The following is a 19,200-nucleotide window of genomic DNA, read 5'->3' as shown; positions in this document are numbered from 1 at the left end:
AAGGCACATGGCTGGCGTCTGCTACAAGTTCTGGTTTCAAAATGGCTTTCTCCCAGGACGTTCCTCTCTAGGCTGCAGTTCCTTAAAAATGTCACTCTTAGTTGAACTTGGGGTATCTGTCCTCTCTTAGTTTCTCCAGAGCAAGAGTCTGTTTTCAACGGCTGTCTTCAAAATGTCTCTCATCTGTAGCTCCTATGCTTTCTTCAAAGTTTCCCTCTTGGCTGTAGCAAGCTCGCTCCTTCTGTCTGATCTTATATAGCGCACCAGTAATTTAATTCAGACCCACCCAATGGGCGGGCCAACACCTCCATGGAAATTATCCAATCAGAGTCATCACCCACAGTTGGGTGGGGCGCATCTCCACTGAAATACCCAAAGAATTACAATCTAATCAACACCAATAGGTCTGCCCACACAAGATTACACCAAAGATAACGGTGTTTGGGGGAGACAATACATTCAAACTGGCACATTCCACCCCCTGGACCCCAAAATGACATTATCTTTCCATATACAAAATACATTCATCCCACAATACCACAAAAACTTAAATCATTTCAGTAACAATAGTTAAGTACAAGATCTCATCAAAATCAGTTATAGGTGTGGACAGTCCTAAGGCATAATTTTCCTTGAGCTGTGGATCTGTGAACTTAGAACAAGTTACGTGCTTCCAAAATACAAAGGAGGGACATTCATAGGATAAATATTCCCATTGCCATAAGGAGAAACTGAAAGGAAAACAGGGTTCACAGCACCAAAACAGTTCCTAAAACCTGCAGGACAAACTCCATTAGATTTCAAAGTCTGAGAATTATTCACAGAATGCCATTGCATACTTGGGGCTTGAGAGAGTGGGATTCTAACCCGTTCTAAGGGCCTTTTCGGCAGCCCTTTCCTCTCCAAACGCTGGGGTGAGTACTCCAACATACCCACACATTGGGCAGACCACCTTCTCGGCCCCATTCTCCTCAAACATCGGGGAAGCACCCGGATTCCCTCCCATCTCTGGGGCTCAACCCCTTCAGAACAGTGGGGTGGCAGCCAAGCTCTCCCCAATTCCCTAGGAATGTGTTCCACCCTCTTTGGGGCTTGGGATGGCAGAACATTTCCTGAGCATCGAGGCGGAAAGCCTGCCCTCAACCTCCAGGACAAACTCACCCTTTCTATGTGTGTGGGCCACTCCGCTCTCCCAGCCCAAGGCCTCTTGACTCCAGACCTCAACCTCCATGGCTCTGTCTTTGAAGAAATTTTTCCTTCAATTTGTTCCTTGTCCGTCCCCTCCAGTCCAGACCGGCAGTGGCTCCGTCTATAAAGATCTCGCAAAAATTCTGTTGGCTTCCCATGAAGCACACAGGGGTCAAAGTCGTCAGACAACAGGACTTTCCACAAATCCTTTCTGCTTAACTCTATCTCCAATCTTGGCTTGTACTGAAATGGCAGTTGTGTTCCATGTTTGGTTAAATCCTCACATTGGGCTGTAGCTTCTGGGGTTCCATCCCCTAGAAGCTCAGAGTTTTCCAGGCCATCAATTTCTGGTTTCTTTGAACCCAAGAGTTCAGTTCTCAGTTTATCTCTCTCTGCTCTCATTTTACTATAAGATGCAAGGAGAAGCCAGGGTACATCCTCCCCATGTAGTCTGGAGATCTCCTCAGCTAAGTATTCCAGGTTGTCGCTTTCAAATTATCCCTTCCATCTGACACCAGGACTCAATTTTGCCAAATTCTCTGCCACTTTAAAACAAGGATAGCCTTTCTTCCAGTTCGCAACAACACATTCATCATTTCTGTTCAAGTCGTTGTCAGCAGTATCTTTAGAGTCCATATTTCCATACATAGTCTCTTCAAAGCAGTTTACGCCTTTTCTATCAAGCTCCTCACAATTCTTCCAGAATCTTCCCCTTATCCATTTAAAAAGCCATTCAAACATGTTTGGTATTTGCAAACACAGCAGCATCAGCACCCCACTCCTGGTACCAAAATCTGTTCTAGTTTGCTAATGCTGCCAGAAAACAAAACACCAGAGATGGATTGGCTTTTATAAAAGAGAGTTTATTTGGTTACAGAGTTACAGTCTTAAGGCCATAAAGTGTCCAAGGTAACACATCAGCAATTGGGTATCTTCACTGAAGGATGGCCAGTGGTGTCCAGAAAACCTCTGTTAGCTGGAAAGGCACGTGGCTGGTGTCTGCTCCAAAGTTCTGGTTTCAAAATGGCTTTCTCCCAGGACGTTCCTCTCAGGCTGCAGTTCCTCAAAAATGTCACTCTTAGTTGAACTTGGGGTATTTGTCCTCTCTTAGCTTCTCCAGAGCAAGAGTCTGTTTTCAACAGCTGTCTTCAAAATGTCTCTCATCTGCAGCTCCTATGCTTTCTTCAAAGTTTCCCTCTTGGCTGTAGCAGCTTGCTCCTTCTGTCTGATCTTATATAGTGCGCCAGTAATTTAATTCAGAACCACCCAATGGGAGGCCCAACACCTCCATGGAAATTATCCAGAGTCATCACCCACAGTTGGGTGGGGCGCATCTCCACTGAAACACCCAAAGAACTACAATCTAATCAACACCGATAGGTCCGCCCACACAAGAGTACATCAAAGATAATGGCATTTGGGGGGACACAATACATTCAAACTGGCACAGATATTATAGATATTTACTAGTTTACTCTGTATCTTTTGTATATCTGTAATATTTTATGATAAAAAAATAAAGTAATCCACTATGGGTAGACTCATTAACTTAAAAATTCCCAATGATTCCGTCTTTGAAAAATGATTGAAAATTCCTCAGAAATTCTGAAAATATTAATTTCAGACTACTGCTCCTAATACAATATACATGTTATATAGCACTTTGGTATTGATGGGTAAAAAGACATGGATAGAGAAAAAAACAGGTAATAATTAAGAAAAGTGTCATAAGCCTAGCTACAATAACTATTTCTGTAATTCAGATTGGCCTTCCAATGCCACTGTCTTCAAAATTAGTGAGGTTTTACTATCTTGGCATGCAATCTGGTCCACAGAAAACAGGAATTAAACAAAAAAGAAAGGAAAGCTATGAGTGTTTTAATTAAAAAGAAAACAAGTAAAACCTAAATAGTTTAAGGCAAATATGTAATTAATCAAATATTTAATGTTTAGACTTGATGAACTTTGGATTTTAAATTCAAGAATCCAATATTTACTCTTTGAAACCAATGGTATGTACTTTATAAAGGATTCTTTTAGTATCTAATGAATGCTGTTTATATATGAGTCACTATTACTCATTTACCAGATAACCTGCAACCTCACTGGGCAGATTTCTAAAGATGGTATCTAGAACGAGAGAAGAAAAGGCTCAAGGGGACACTAATGGGACAAGAAGAAACTGGAATATAGACTATAAGCTTTATATCAAAGTTAAATTTCTTGAACTTGACAACTGCACATAAGGTGGTTACATAAGTGAACATCCTTTTTCTTAGGAAATGAACATAGTGGTATTAAATGTTAACATGCTACATACAAACTACACTCAAGTGTTCAGAAAACTGATTAACAGACAGCTAGCTGGATAGATAAAATGAAAAGCAAATGAGGCAGGGTGTAAAAATTGTTGGATCTGGGTATCAGAGGGAGAGTGCAGGGGTATGTTGGCATTCTCTGTATGGGGTTTGTATTATTTTTAAACTTTCCTGTAAGCTTGGAAGTACTGCAAAATAAAAAAGTTAAAAAGCAAACAGATTTAAGAGAAGATCAATCAATTACAGCACACAGGCCTTATATGGATCCTGACTCAAACAAACTATAAAAAACTAAAATTTATATGCTCATGCATATGCCATACACATGACCATATATATTAAGGAAATGTGGGGGGGGGGGGAATAAAGCAGCACTCATTCATGATAAAAACTCTTACCAAACTAGGAATAGAAGGGAACTTTCTAACCTTGATAAAGGGCACAGGCGAAATACCTACAGCTAACCTCATACATAATAGTGAAAGTCTAAATATTTTCCTAGATTCGAAAAAAGGCAAGGATGTCCACTCCCACCACTTCCATTCAACATTATACCAGAGGTCTCAGCCATGCAATAGGGCAAGAAAATTAAATATATAAGGAATATAGACAAGATAGGAAGAACTAAAACTGTCTTCATTAATTAAGGCGACACGATTGTGTATGCTGAAAATCTTAAGGAATCCACATTAAAAAAAAAAACTAAAAAGTGAATTTAACAAGTTTGCAAGATATAAAACAATTATACAAACTGTGTAACTATGCACACACACACACACACACTAGAAACAAATAAGTGGAAAAGAAAATTTACAAAATACCTTTTCAATAGCATCAAAAAACAAAATACTTAGATATACTTAGAGATAAATTTTAAAATATATGTAAGACTGAAAACTTGAAATAACTGCTGGAAGTCCTAAATACAGAGATATGCCATATTCATGTATTGGAAGGTCAATAACAATTCTCCCCACATTAATTTATAGATTCAAAGTAATCCCAACTAAAATCCCAGAACCTTTAAAATAAAAACTTAATCTGATTTTTAAATGTATATGTAAATGAAAAGGTCAAAAGAATAGTCAAAAGAATCCTGAAAAACAACAAAGGTGGAGGACTCACACTACCCAGTTTCTAGACTGAGTATAAAGATACAGTAATCAAGACAGTATGATATTGGTAAAGGATAGACAAATAAATCAATGGAAGTAAAGAGAGTCCAGAAATAGATCCATCCCTATAAGTTCAATTTATTTAAACCAAAGCATTTACACAAATGGTAGGAGAACAACAGATTTATGTGGAAAAAAATGATCCTTGATCCCTTCCTCATGCCATACACAAAAAATAACTCAAGATGGATCACAGACCTAATTGTAAAAAGCTAAAACTACAAAGCTTCCAGAACAAAACCATAAAAGATGATTTTCATGTCCTTGTGGCAGGCAGAGATTTTGGGCAGGAGCCAGAAAGCATCAGAAAGAGAAATAGGAAAAATTAATAAATTGGACTTCATCAAAACAAACAACTTCTGTTTATTTAAAGGTACTGTTTATAAAATATGAATAGGCTAGCCACAGACTGAGAGGAAAACATGAATAAAACATATATCTAACAAAGGAACTTGTATCCAGAATATATAAAGCACAACTACAACTCAATAAAAAGATAACCAATTTTAAAAAATGGACAAAATACTTGAATGGAAAATTCAGAAATGCAGATCTACAAATGGTCAATACACACATGAGAAAAAATACTTAATAACATTAGTCATCAGGGAAAGGCAAATTAAAACCATATGAAATACCACTACAGACCCACTAGAATGACTAAAAGTTTAAAAGTTGATGACACTAAATATTATTAAGGATGTAGAACAAACAGAATTCTAATACATTGCTAGTGAGACTATTATAAATATTTTTAATATTTGGCAATATCTTACAGAGCTAAACATAAAACTATCTTATAACCAAAAAACCCACTTCAAGAAATTTATCCAAAATAAAATCACAAAAATTCTTGCACAAGAATGTTCTTATACAAGAACATTCTTAAGAGTTATTTATAACAGCCCCAAAATAACCCCAATGTCTATTAACTGATGAACAGTGATGTATCCAAGAATAGTTTAGTATCCAGCAACAAAAAGGAATGAACTACTGATACAGGCAACAACATCATGTACCTCAAAAATATTATGCTTATGTTGTCACAAACATTGGGACTGGCGGTTTGATGTGCTGAGCCCTCGAGCATGGGATGCCCTTATGAAGCTCATTACCACAAAGGAGAGTCTAAAGTTGTATGTAATGGTGCCTAAGAGTCTCCCCCTGAGTACCTCTTTGTTGCTCAGATGTGGCCCTCTCTCTCTCTAACTGAGCCATCTCGACAGGTGAACTCGCTGCCCTCCCCCCTACGTGGGACCCAACTCCCAGGGGTGTAAATCTCCCTGGCAACGCAGAGTATGACTCCCGGGGATGAATGTGGACCCGGCATCGTGGGACTGAGAGTATCTTCTTGACCAAAAGGGGGATGCAAAATGAGACAAAATAGTTTCAGTGGCTGAGAGATTCCAAATGGAGTCGAGAGGTCACTCTGTGGACATTCTTATGCACTATACAGATAACACCTCTTAGGCTTTAATGTATTGGAATAGCTAGAAGTAAATACCTGAAGCTACCAAACTCCAATCCAGCAGTCTGGACTCCTGAAGACAATTATATAATAATGTAGATTACAAGGGTGACAGTGTGATAAGACCTTGTGGATCACACCCCCTTTATCTAGTGTATGGATGAGTGGAGGAATGGGGATAAAAACTAAAGGACAAATGGGGTGGGATGGGGGGATGATTTGGGAGTTTTTTTTCACTTTTATTTTTTTTTCTTGTTCTGGTTCTTTCTGATGTAAGGAAAATGTTCAGAGATAGATTGTGGTGATGAACGCATTAACTATGTTATCATACTGTGGACAGTGGATTGTATATCATGGATGATCATATGGTGTGTGAATGTATTTCAATAAAACTGAATTTAATAAAAAAAAATATTATGCTTAATGAAATAAGCCAGACACAGACAACATATATAATTCCATTCATACAAACTTACAGAAGAAGAAAAACTAATTTTGGTGAAAAAACTCAGAACAATAATCACCTTGCAGGGAGCACAGGAATTGAATGCGAAGGAGCAAACAAACAGAGAGAGTGATGAAAATGTTTTAGATCTTGACACAAATGTGAGTTACATGGGTGTATTTATTTGTCAAAACTTTCTGAACTCCTCCCTTCTCTTCCCAAATAATTCAAGGTGAAAGGGACCCAATTATCCAGAGAGGAGTGTCAGAGTAAAGCAGGACAAAAAGGGTGTCCATAGGAGGTAGGGCATCGTCTGGGGAGTCATCCCAATGAAAGGGTACCCTATATGAGTTTTAGAGCCTGGGAGAGAGGAGGATGACCCCCATGGGGTGACATGGCATAAGGAGTTAGAGCCCAAGCAGAATGAAAAGGGTATCCTCACAGAGTTGCAGCTCAGAGAGACAGAGCAGGGTAAGTAGAACGCCCATGGGGTCAGGACCTGACACAGGGGTATCAGAATCCAAGCAGGGTTATGAAGGATTCCTCACAGGTAGGCAACAGAGCCCAAGTAGGACAAGAAGAGCACTCCTATGGAGAGGTGGTCTGGCAAGGGGTGCAAGCGCATGTGGAATGAGCAGGTTTTCTACATGAGGGCTCAAAATGGAAAGCACGGACTGTTAGGGTACCCTGGAGGCAGAGACAGTGGCAGTGAAGATGCGAGGTAATTACACACAGATTGATCAATTGATCAAATAAGGATACATATTAAGGGTAATGGAGGCCAGGTAGCTAAACGTTGGAGAAGGGAATTACAAATATGGAAAGGAAGAAAACTAGAATGAACCTTTTGGTGTTGCTTGGAATTGAAGATACCAGGTGTTCACACAGATACAGACATACACACAGACACAGACACACATACACACTCCCTAGTTCTGTCTACTGAGGTGGCCCGGGAGCAGCAATATCTAACAGCAATGAGCTCACCTAGCACATAGATGTTGGCTTTGAAACCCTGCAGAAATGGCTGATTCTAGGGGCTGGAGCAGAGAAAGTAGATGATGAGGCTAGAACCTCTTGTTCCAGGAAGTAATCAAAGAATGAAGTAATCAAAGAATGAGATGGGAGTATAAAAAAGACACAGAAGCCAGCGTGAATTGAATTCTCATTGGTCAACTCAGGGACAATGTGATCACCAAACAAAATAATGAGAACAGTGAGTTATAATCCATTAAATAAAATAGGAAATATATAGAAGAATTGGAAGTTTGATGAAAAATAAGGTATTTACACACTTTTAAAGTACCTCTCTTCAAAATACTTATTAATTATAAAAGGGGAAGGGTAACTTTACAATGGAGAAGTCTGACAGACACCACCGTAATCAAATGATCAAAGTAAATATCAGTAATGAGACTAATTGAAATCATGTGCCACCTGATAAGATGCAAAGAGAGCAGAGGATCACTTTCGTGATATTCCTGCCAAAAATGCATACCTGAGATAAATCATGAGCAAAGAGCTGACAAATCCAAATTGAGGGACATTCTACAAAATAACCTTCCTGTTATCTTCAAAAATGTCAGTCATGAAATCAAGAAAAGGCTGACAACTGTTCCAGTCTGAAGGAGACTAAGGAGACATGACAACCAAATGCAAACCCTGAGTCTAAACTAGATCCCTTATTGGGACATTTGGTGAAACTTGAATGGAGTCTGAGAATAGGTGGTGATAATGAATCAATATTAATTTCCTAATTTTGATGGTTGCAATCTGGTTACGTGGGAGAATGCTGTTTGTATGAAATATACACTGAAGTATTTGGAGTGATGGTGCATCAAGTCAGCAACTTACTCTCAAATAGTTTAGAGGAAAAAAGTCTTTGTCTTTATATTCCAGTTTTTCTGTTAAGCTTATGATCATTTCAAAAACAAAACAAAGAAGAATGTAACCCACCAGACTAACTGCATATCTCAACCCAAATTAAATAGGAGCTATTGTGGGGGGTGGGGGGGGTGGGCAGAGGCCTACAAACAACACTAAAAAATACATTTAGCAAGTATATTCCATTATATGTAAACTGTACATCACTTTTTTTAAAGTTTAAAAAATTCTCTAACTTTACCACACTTCATCTTCTAGCTACCCCATTTCTCTACTCACCTTAAGAAAACTCTTCAAAAAAGTTTATACTCCATTTCCATAACTCCTCTCCTATTTTCTCTTGAACCACTTTAAATAGGTATTCTTCTAATTCCATCATAACTCCTCTCATTACAAAAAAAAAAAAGGGAACACCAAATCATTACATTCCAGTGGCAAAATCAGTCATGTTACTAGAACTACCAGCAACAAATGACAAGTTGCCTACTTCCTTCTCCTTCAAACACTTTTATCACTTGGCTTTGAGATTCTTCATCCTTCCAAGCTATCCTTTTCAGCCACAATGGCTTACTTAATGGTCATCCAACATGCCTAACACACTCTGCACTTGCTATTCCTGTGCCCGGAACACTCTTCACTGAGATAATCTGCATGGTTCAAATACTCACTTCTTTCAGTATCTACTCAAATGTCACCTTAGCAATAGGCCTTGAACACACTATATAAATCATCAACCCCCTACCCAGTTTTATTTTTCTCCATAACACATATCTCAATTTGTCATGTATTTATGTCTATTTCTCATCACCAGAAAGTAAACTCATAAAGAGAGAGGCTGTTTGGATACAACTCTATCTTCAAGCCCAGAAAAGTACCTGCACAAATTAAAGCTAAATAAGTATTTGATGAATGAGTGAATGAACTTAAAATATAAACACAGACTACATTTTAAAAATAGGTTATGTGGTGTTTTTAGAATTAAAAACAGACTATACTGTAAAGTAAAGGGTAAGGGAAAACAAAACACAGACTACAAAGAGAAGATAGGAATGGGAAAACACAAGGAAGCAGCAGAAAAAATAAGATGACAAAAGAAACAAATCTAAAGGAGATAAACTGACCTATTAAAACTTTAAAACTCTATGACTGACTAGGCAAAAAAAAAAAAAAAGACAATCAAATCTAAATATGCTTTCTATACGAGACACCCCTAAAAGGAACCATGGATTAAACGGAGAAGGATAAAAAAAAATACATAAAAATGTAATGTACATCGTAGTTTAAGGCAAAAAAGCATTAAATGACATAGAGGTCCTCTTCAGAATGATCAAAGTGTATTCTTTCAGGCCTTTAAAGAACAGGTAAATTCCTTCAGGTCTTTAAAGAACAGGTTAATGCTTTTAGCACCATTGGGGATAGGATGGTAGAATGGAAAATCCGTAAGAACTAGTCACAAAGAATCCAAAAACTGACTTTGCCCATCCCTATCCCCCAAAAAAGCACAGAGGAGTAAAATGCAGACCAACTGCATCCATAAACAATGATGTAGAAATATTTTTAAAATAATATAAAATAGTCTCAATTGATACATTAAAGTATGATATATAAGATATTCATTTTAGAAATGCAAGGATGGTTCAATATCTGAAGTTCTAGTAATAAAATATATTTAATATTATGTATTAAACAATATGATAACATAATATAATCAAAAGATCAAAGAAAAAAAAGCATATTAATTCAATGGAAACCAAAATGGCACTTGATAAACTCTTAATATTCACATCTGAATAAAACTTAGCCGAGAAAACCAAAACAGTCTTCAATATGATAAGCTAGGATCAGGTTTAATGGAGAAATACTAGAACCGTTATTGAATTAAGGAATAGGGATGACTGCAATAATTTTTAACACTGTTCTGAAAAGTGCTAGCTAAGGCAATTTGAAAAAAAAATAAAAAACAAAAAAGAGGTATATATATCAAAAAGAAGATGAATTTATGAAAATGTTTAGAGTATATGATTGCAAGCCTGAAAAAACAAAGAAAATTAGTTGAACAGCCTCCAACACATTAAAAGAATACAGTAATATAATCGGTTTTTGAAATATATTTTTAAAATTCCATCGCTTTCTTGTATACTATTCATACAAATAGAAAATATAATGGAAGAAGAGATCACATTTAAATTACAAGATACATGATATACTTACAAATAAACTTAATAAGAGATATTTAACATCTACTAATTAAAAAGAAGTTTAAAATACTACAAACAGATATTTTTAAAACTCTAAATGATATTCTTGCTATGGGATAGGAAGGCTCTACATTGTTAGGATGTTGATTCTCACTAAATTAAATTTAAATTGAATGGGATTTCAATTTAAAAATAACAAAAAAAATTTTTTTGAACTGATAAAATGTTCATCTGGAAGAATAAACATCAGAGAAAACTCAGGAAAATTCTTAAAGAGTAATTGTTCTAGTTTGCTAATGCTGACGGAATGCAAAACACCAGAAATGGATTGGCTTTTATAAAGGGCATTTATTTGGCTACACAGTTACAGTCTTAAGGCCATAAAGTGTCCAAGGTAACACATCAACAATCAGGTACCTTCACTGGAGGATGGCCAATGGTGTCCAGAAAACCTCTGTTAGCTGGGAAGGCATGTGGCTGGCATCTGCTCCAAAGTTCTGGGTTCCAAATGGCTTTCTCCCAGGATGTTCCTCTCTAGGCTGCAGTTCCTCAAAAATGTCACTCAGTTGCTCTTGGGGCGTTTGTACTCTCTTAGCTTCTCCAGAGCAGAAGTCTGCTTTTAATAGCCGTCTTCAAACTGTCTCTCATCTGCAGCTACTCTCTCTGCTTCTGTGCATTCTTCAAAGCGTCACTCCTGGATATAGATCCTCTTCAAAATGTCATTCTCAGCTGCACTGAGTTCCTTCTGTTTGACAGCTCATCTATATGGCTCCAGTGATTTAATTTAGACCAACCGTGAATGGGTGGGGTAACACCTCCATGGAAATCATCCAATCAGAGTCATCACCCACAGTTGGGTGGGGCACATTTCCATGGAAACAACCTACTGTAAAGGTTACAACTCAATCCTCACTAATATATCGGCCGCACAAGATTGCATCAAAGAATACGGCTTTTTCTGGGGGACATAATACATTCAAACCAGCACAGTAACGAAGGCTGGAAAAGCTAGTTATCAAATTTATTTGGAAGGGAAAGGTGCCTTGAATTGCTAAAAACATTCTAAAAAAGAAAAACTAAGTGGGAAGACTTACAATACCTGACTTTGAAGCTTACTATAAAGCCATAGTAGTCAAAACAGCACAGTATTGGCACAAAAACAGACATGCTCATCAACAGAACAGAATTGAAAATTCAGAAATAGACGCCCAAAATCTATGGTCGACTGATCTTTGATAAGGCCCCAAACCCACTGAACTAGGATGTAACAGTCTCTTCACCAAATGGGGCTGGGAGAACTGGATATCCATATCCAAAAGAATGAAAGACGATCCCTATCTCACATCCTACATAAAAATTAACTCAAAGTGGATCAAAGACCTCAATATAAGAGACAGTACCATAAAACTCCCAGAAGATAATGTAGGGAAACATCTTCAAAACCTTGTATTAGGAGGTCACTTTTTAGACCTTACACCCAAAGCACAAGCAACAAAAGGAAAAATAGATAAATGGGGATTTCTCAAAATTAAAAGCTTCTGTATCTCACAGGAATTTGTCAAAAAGGTGAAGAGGCCAGCCAACTCAATGGGAAAAAATAATTGGAAACCATGTATCTGATAAAAGACTGGTATCTTGCACATATAAAGAAACCCTACAACTCAACAATGGTACAAACAATCCAATTATAAAATGGGCAAAAGATATGAAAAGACATTTCTCTGAAGAGAAACACAAATGGCTAAAAAACACATGAGAAAATGTTCATCTTCACTAGCTATTAGGGGGATGCAAATTAAGACCACAATGAGATATCATCTCACACTAAATAGAATGGCTGCCATTAAACAAACAGGAAACTACAAATGCTGGAGAGGATGTGGAGAAATTGGGACTCTTATTCATTGCTGGTGGGACTGCATAATGGTACAGCCACTCTGGAGGGTAGTCTGGCGGTTCTTTAGGAAACTAGATATCGAGTTACCCTTCGACCCAGAAATTTCACTTCTTGGTATATATCCAGAAGAACTGAAAGCAGTGACAGGAACAGATATTTGCACAGTGATGTTCATAGTGGCATTATTCACAATTGCCAAGAAATGGAAACAATACAAATGTCCTTCAGCAGATTAGTGGATAAACAAAATATGGTATATAAACACAACGGAATACTATGCAGCAGTAAGAAGGAATAAGGTCGTGAAACAACACATATTAATTACAACACTTATATTAATTACAACATTTATGTTAACAGTACATTAATGGCTTGGGGACAAAAAAGTCCCCCCAAAAACCCAAGAATATGTGAAACTTTACTATGATAAAAGAGAAATTTCAAATCATTAATGAAAGGACAACTTAATGAATAGGCAAGAACTTAACCAACTAACCCATCTAAAAAAGCATAAAGTTGGATTCCTACTTCACACCTTATATCAAGATAGCCACAGTTTAAATGTAAAAACAAAACAAAACAAACAAAAATTACTAAAAGCAATGAATAAATCTCTTCATAATCTTAAGAATGGGGAGGGCCTTTTTGTAAAACGTAATGAAAATTCATAAAAGAAATGAAAATTTCCCTAGATAAAAAATTTAACTTCTACATAGCAAAAACACCCAAATCAAAAGACAAAACGGGGAAAAAAAATTATTTGCACAAAGGACTATTTCTCTTAGAATATAAAGAGTTCTTAAGTCAATTTTAATTACCAAATCAAAAAAATAGGCAAAGCATGGTCAATTCATAAAAGATAAAGAAAAAAATGACCAAAAAGTTAAAGAAAAGTTGCTCAAACTCACTAACAATTAAAGAAAACACAATTTAAAATGAGATATTTTCTATCCATCAAGGAAAGGGTTTTTTGTTTTGTTTTGTTTTTAATGATAATATGCAATGTTGAACAGGGTGTAGATGTAAAAAGGCACTCTCAAAAATGCTATTGAAACTATGGGTACTTTTTGGAAGGCAATTTGGCAACAGCTACTTAGGTAAAATATGTTTATATCCCTTTGATCAGGCAGCAGGGTTCTCAAACAGGGATGATTTTACTCACCCTCCCTTTCCCTACAGGGACATTTAAATATCTGGAGCATTTTTGGTTGTCAAAGTGGAGGGGGGCTACTACAAGCATCTAGAGCAAATAGAGACCAGGAATGCTGCTAAACATCCAATAATGCACAGGACTGCCCCCTGCAAGGAAGAATTATCCAACCCAAAATGTAAATAGTACTGAATCTGAGAAACCCCAAACTAGCATTTGAATTTCTGATCATTCATTCTATAGAAACACTCATACAAGTGGGGAAAGATATACACAAGAATATTTTCTGGATAATTGCTTTTATTAGCAAAAGAGGAGAAACAACCAAAAATCCACCAACAGGGCATACTTCAGTTATGATAGTCACAGTGCATTACAGAATTTTTAAAAATGAAGTAGATCTCTATGTAGTTACAGGGAATGATATTCAAGACACTGTTAGGCAAAACAATAACAGCATGTATAACAGGATCCTGGCTTTAGAAAAATAAACTAAAGTATGTACAAGAAAAAAATCTAGATCCATATTATCTTTGTAGTGAGGGTCAGGGGACTGTCACCATCTTTGAATTTCTGCAATGTTTGCACTGTCTTCAATACTAATAGCAGCTAATATATACTGAGTATTTTCTTTTGTCAAGCCGTTTAAGTACTCTACTTGTATTTAATCTTCAAAACCATCATGAAGTAAGTATTATTAACTCCTATTTACGGAGAAGAAAACTGAGGCATGGAAAGTGATGGAGCTAGGATACATGACAGTGTATTACTTTTTAAACAGTTTTATTGGGGTATAATTTACATACCACAGAATTCACTTGCTCGAAGTGTATAATTCAATAATTTTTAGCAAATTTACAGTTATGGAACCATTACCATAATCTAATTTTAAAACATTTCCATCATTCCAATAAGAAACCTCACGCCCATCTGCAGTTACTCTTCATTCTCACCCTTATCCCCACCCCTAAGCAACCATTATTCTACTTTCTGTCTCTATGGATTTGCCTTTCTTAACATTTCATATAAATGAAATCATACGATATGTGTTTTTTTTGTGTTTTGCTTCTTTTACTTAGCACACTTTTGAGATTAATCCATGTTATAGCATGTATCAGTACTTCATTCTTTTTATTGTCAAACAGTATTCCATCATGTGGATATACCACATTTTGTTTATTCATCCCCCAGCTGATGAATATTTGGGTTGTTTCCATTTTTCAACTATTATAAATAAGGCTGTTTGGGTACAAGTTTTTGTGTGGGCATATGTTTTCATTTCTCTTGGGGTAGATATCTAGAAGTAGAATTGCTGGGTCATATGACAAATTAATGTTGAACTTTTTAAAAACTGCCAAACTTTTCCAAAGCAGCTGCATCATTTTATAATCTCACTAGCAATGTATAAGCAAGTGTTCCAGTTATTTTCACATCCTCACCAACACTATTGTTTATTATTTTTATAAGCAGTAAAAGTAAAGGTAAATACTTGAAAGAGTCTGAGACCATAAACACCTGTCACTTTTTGCCACACTGTATTTCCTATATGTAAAGTAAAACTGTCACCTCTCAAATGTCTACCCACTCCATGACATAAACCATGACTGAGTAAAATCTGTATGTGTTCAATAAACACAGACAACTATACATGCATATAGACACTGCTTTTATATAAAACTCTACTTCAAATTTTAAAAGTTATATGTACACACACAGTATATACATAATCTCTTAGAAATGGCATACCTAATTTTAGTTCAATTGCTGTGTTGGTGTTACACTTGTACTCTGCCAGTTTCTTCTCCACTGCACTCTTGTATTCAACCAAAAATTTCTCCATAGCACCAAATCCTAGGAGAAAAAGTTTTTAAAAGGTTTGGTAAGAAGTGGTTTAAACAGCCACATCTACACAAAAGGTTTTTAATAGAAGTGGGATAAGGGTAAGATTTAAAACATGCTAACAGTTCCTAAAGGTACAGATGATTCTCCATGTACTCCTAAATAAATATACTGAATATGACTGCCTCATTACAAAGCAGAAAAAAAAAATCATATTTGAGATAGAGGTTTATAAACTAGGGCTGCTTTAATTAATGAGTAAGCCTGAAAATTAACATGACTATTGACATTTCCAAACACTTACTACTAGTACAAATTAGGATTTGTACCTAGGTAGTCTCTTTTTTTTAAAGAAATATAATGCTAAAGGATGCTACTTCCAGCACTATCAGATATAATAAACAAAGTGAGAAAGTCCTTTGATAATTACAAAAGCATTTCAGTCCAGCTACTGGAAAAACTCTATCTACAGGGCTTCCAGAATCTATAGCTCAGATATTTAAAAACTATCAACTGATAATCCATAGATTATCTTATGATGGATACATAAGAAACTGGTAACTGTGGTTACCTCCGGGATACGAGAGAGGGAATGGGAACAGAAGTAAGAAGGAAAATTCTTTTCACTATATTAACAAATTTTCTTCTATCATGTATGCATCACAGTCATAAACTGAGGACTACTGAATGACCAAATGGTTTTAATACCATTTAATAGTTACCCATCAGTCAATATATAACATTATATATATATTTATATTTACATTATATATATATAGCATTATATATGTAAAACTATATACATAATTAACACCGGAAGATGTCATTATCAAGAGGTAAAGATGACAAAGAAGCTCCCAAAAAACTGAACATAAAAATTAGTAAAAATTCAGCCAAAAAAAAAAAAAAAAAGTTACGCACAGGAAGGAAAGGAGTAAAATGACACACCACACACTTCAAAAAGTAGTTAAAACACACATACATAGAAAATGGGAAAGACTTTTGAGACAGTATAAATTAAAAGTTTGAAGTCAGAAATCCTGAGTTCAAATTCAGGCTTCACCATTTACTTAGTAGCTCTGTGAACTACAGTACATTACTTAACCTCTCTGAGCCTCTTTTGGAAAACAAACTGAATTCACCTCAAGGAACTTATGTATAACCTAAGCAACAAAAAAATTTTAATGCAATTTTATTGGGATATATTCACACACCATATAATCCATCCAAAGTATACAATCAATGGCTCACAGTATCATCATATAGTTTTGCATTCATCACCACAATCAATTTTAGAACATTTTCATTACTGCAAAATAAAGAAAAAAATAAAATAAAAATGAACACCCAAAACATCCCATACCTCTCTTTCCCCCGCTATTATTTTTGTCTTTATTACTCATCTGCCCATAAACTGAATAATAACCTCCAGAATGACCTCTCAACTCTACTTGAAATTTTTTACCCACTGAAGATTTATTTTGTTTCATTTTTTCCCCCTTTTGATCAAGAAGGCATTCTCAATCCCACTATGCCAGGGCTAGGCGCATCCCCAGGAGTCATGTCCCACATATGGGGAAAAGGTAGTGAATTTATTTGCAGTATTGGCTGACAGAGCCAGGCCACACTTGAGGAAAAAAAGAGGTTCTCTGGGGGTGGCCCTTAGGCATAATTATAAATAGGCTTAGGTTCTCCTCTGGAGGAATAAGTTTCATATGAGCAAGCCCCAAGATCAAGGGCTTAATTTATTAAATTGGGAGTCCCTAATGCTAAGCAACAAAATTTAACATGTGAAAACACACGTTAGTTTACTTAATCTCCACAATTGTTTGACAAGTATCACACCAAAACAGTCTTGACACACGAACAAAGTCAGAGCAATTTTAAATTATAAAATATTGCCAACCGAAGGAACTTAACAAAAGAGCAGAGCAGAATGAACACAGTGAACTGTATTATAGTACACCTACCTACTCTGAAAGGTAAGTTTAGATGAAAGAAATATATAACTATACTATACTAGACCTCTCTAAAAGAGAAATGTAGATGACGAAAGAGGGCGGGAACAACCTATTTCTCAAAGGACATCTAAATACGATCCTAGGAATCCTAAAGTATGAGCGATTACGGAGACACATACTAAGTCACCCAACATTTAAGTGAGAGCTCCTAGTGTAGAGCAAGGCAACATACGTTAACTCGGAGACTGCCTGTAGTGGAAGGTGAAGGGAGACCTGAGCCCTAAATCAGCTGGCGGGAACCGGACCAGTTGTAGTAAAGCTAAGACAGCAGTGGGTAAAAGGAATGGGAAGAAAAACAGACCCCAAAATAGGTAAGGTTTGGAGAGCATCTGCCACCTTTCAAACCCAGGTCATTATGCTTTCACCCTGTCCCTTCAGTCCTCCGCAGGAACCCGGTTCCTCGAAGAAGGGGCAGAACCCCGCACTGTTGGGGGTGGGGGCGCGGACCGCGGCAGACAAGGTGCTGAGCTGAGAGTTCCGCTTTTCCCGGCCGAAGTAGGCCTTCTGGAGCCAGGGTTAGAGCCCGAAAGTTCTGAGTGGGCACTGCCACCACCGTGTCGGCGTTCTTTCCCGGATCTGTCCGCCCCCTCCCCTCGGTAAACTTTTCCCGGGAACTTACCCGCCATTTCCAAGCTGCGAGCACCCGCGGCTGAAGACCGACGAATCAACCCGCGCGCTCCCTGGCCGGAAATGAGAGCACTGTCTGACGCATTTCCCCCGCCCCTTCCCGGACCGACACCGGCCAATAAGAGGGGGAAGGTCGAAGTGCGCTGTAGAGAAAGCGCCTCAAGAGGCGGGGCTAACGCTGTTGGGAATGCTCGGGCCGTTGCTTAGCAACCGCAAGCGCGGTGGGCTTCCTGTTTCTGCAAGCGAAAACGCAAGGAGGCCGCAATTGAGATCTTTTCTATACTGAAACGCTTGATGGACCGAGGATAATTTCTTCGGAGTTCATTTCAGTAGTACGGACATACTACGGCTGTTATCCCTTCTCCTTAAGGGATGTTTTGGACACTTGATTGAGAAGCTTTCCTCTTGGCCTGGACAGTCCAAACGCCTGAGCCCCAGTTTTCCTAAATAAAATTAAGGGATTTAATTGCGGTTGCAGGAGAAATTTTCACTTATTTTATTTTCTTGATTTGTTTCTACTTTTGTCGTAAGTATTTTTTAACATCGTTTTTCTTTTTTTTATGCTTTAATGTATACAGTGTGTTATTTATTGCTTTCTCTCATAATGTTATTAGGCAACCATTTAGTTCACTGAAGTCCTTACCTAATAATACCTCAAGTGGTTAGGTCGGGTCATGCATTTCTCTAGGGCTAGTGACCTGAACCACAGCACAGGATACTACCAGATTTTGACCATAGAACTTTTTAGTATTTAATAGCTGTTGAAACTTTCTCCCAGAGGATGAGCAGCTATTTAGGTATCCATAAATATTTCCACAATGTTGTCTATACACAAGAATGCCTTGTCTCAACAAATAATTGGTTAATAGTTTTTACAATGATGCATACTAGAGCTAAAATGGACCCTTGGGATTATAGTCTGGAACTAATACATCCCTTCATTTTAGAGATGAGGAAACTAAGACCCAGAAAAGATAAATTGCCCAAGTT

The 19,200-nt window shown here is 37.1% G+C and overlaps 1 protein-coding gene across 1 annotated transcript in view; it reads right to left on the bottom strand.

The window, feature by feature from the left end:
• Positions 1-18,251, bottom strand: part of HAT1 (histone acetyltransferase 1) — a 75,511-nt gene extending 57,260 nt beyond the window's left edge. The window contains exons 1-2 of the mRNA XM_037849246.1: positions 18,203-18,251; positions 15,470-15,574 (exon numbers count right to left, since the gene is read on the bottom strand). Of these exons, the coding sequence (XP_037705174.1) occupies positions 15,470-15,574; positions 18,203-18,209 (112 nt within the window). The 5' untranslated portion in view covers positions 18,210-18,251. The remainder of the gene's footprint in view (positions 1-15,469; positions 15,575-18,202) is intronic.
• Between the last annotated feature and the right edge of the window lie 949 nt (positions 18,252-19,200).

The sequence above is a fragment of the Choloepus didactylus genome, chromosome 9 (assembly GCF_015220235.1).
Source record: "Choloepus didactylus isolate mChoDid1 chromosome 9, mChoDid1.pri, whole genome shotgun sequence".
In the NCBI taxonomy this organism is placed as follows: domain Eukaryota; kingdom Metazoa; phylum Chordata; class Mammalia; order Pilosa; family Megalonychidae; genus Choloepus; species Choloepus didactylus.
This window is presented reverse-complemented; position numbering and strand designations above follow the sequence as displayed.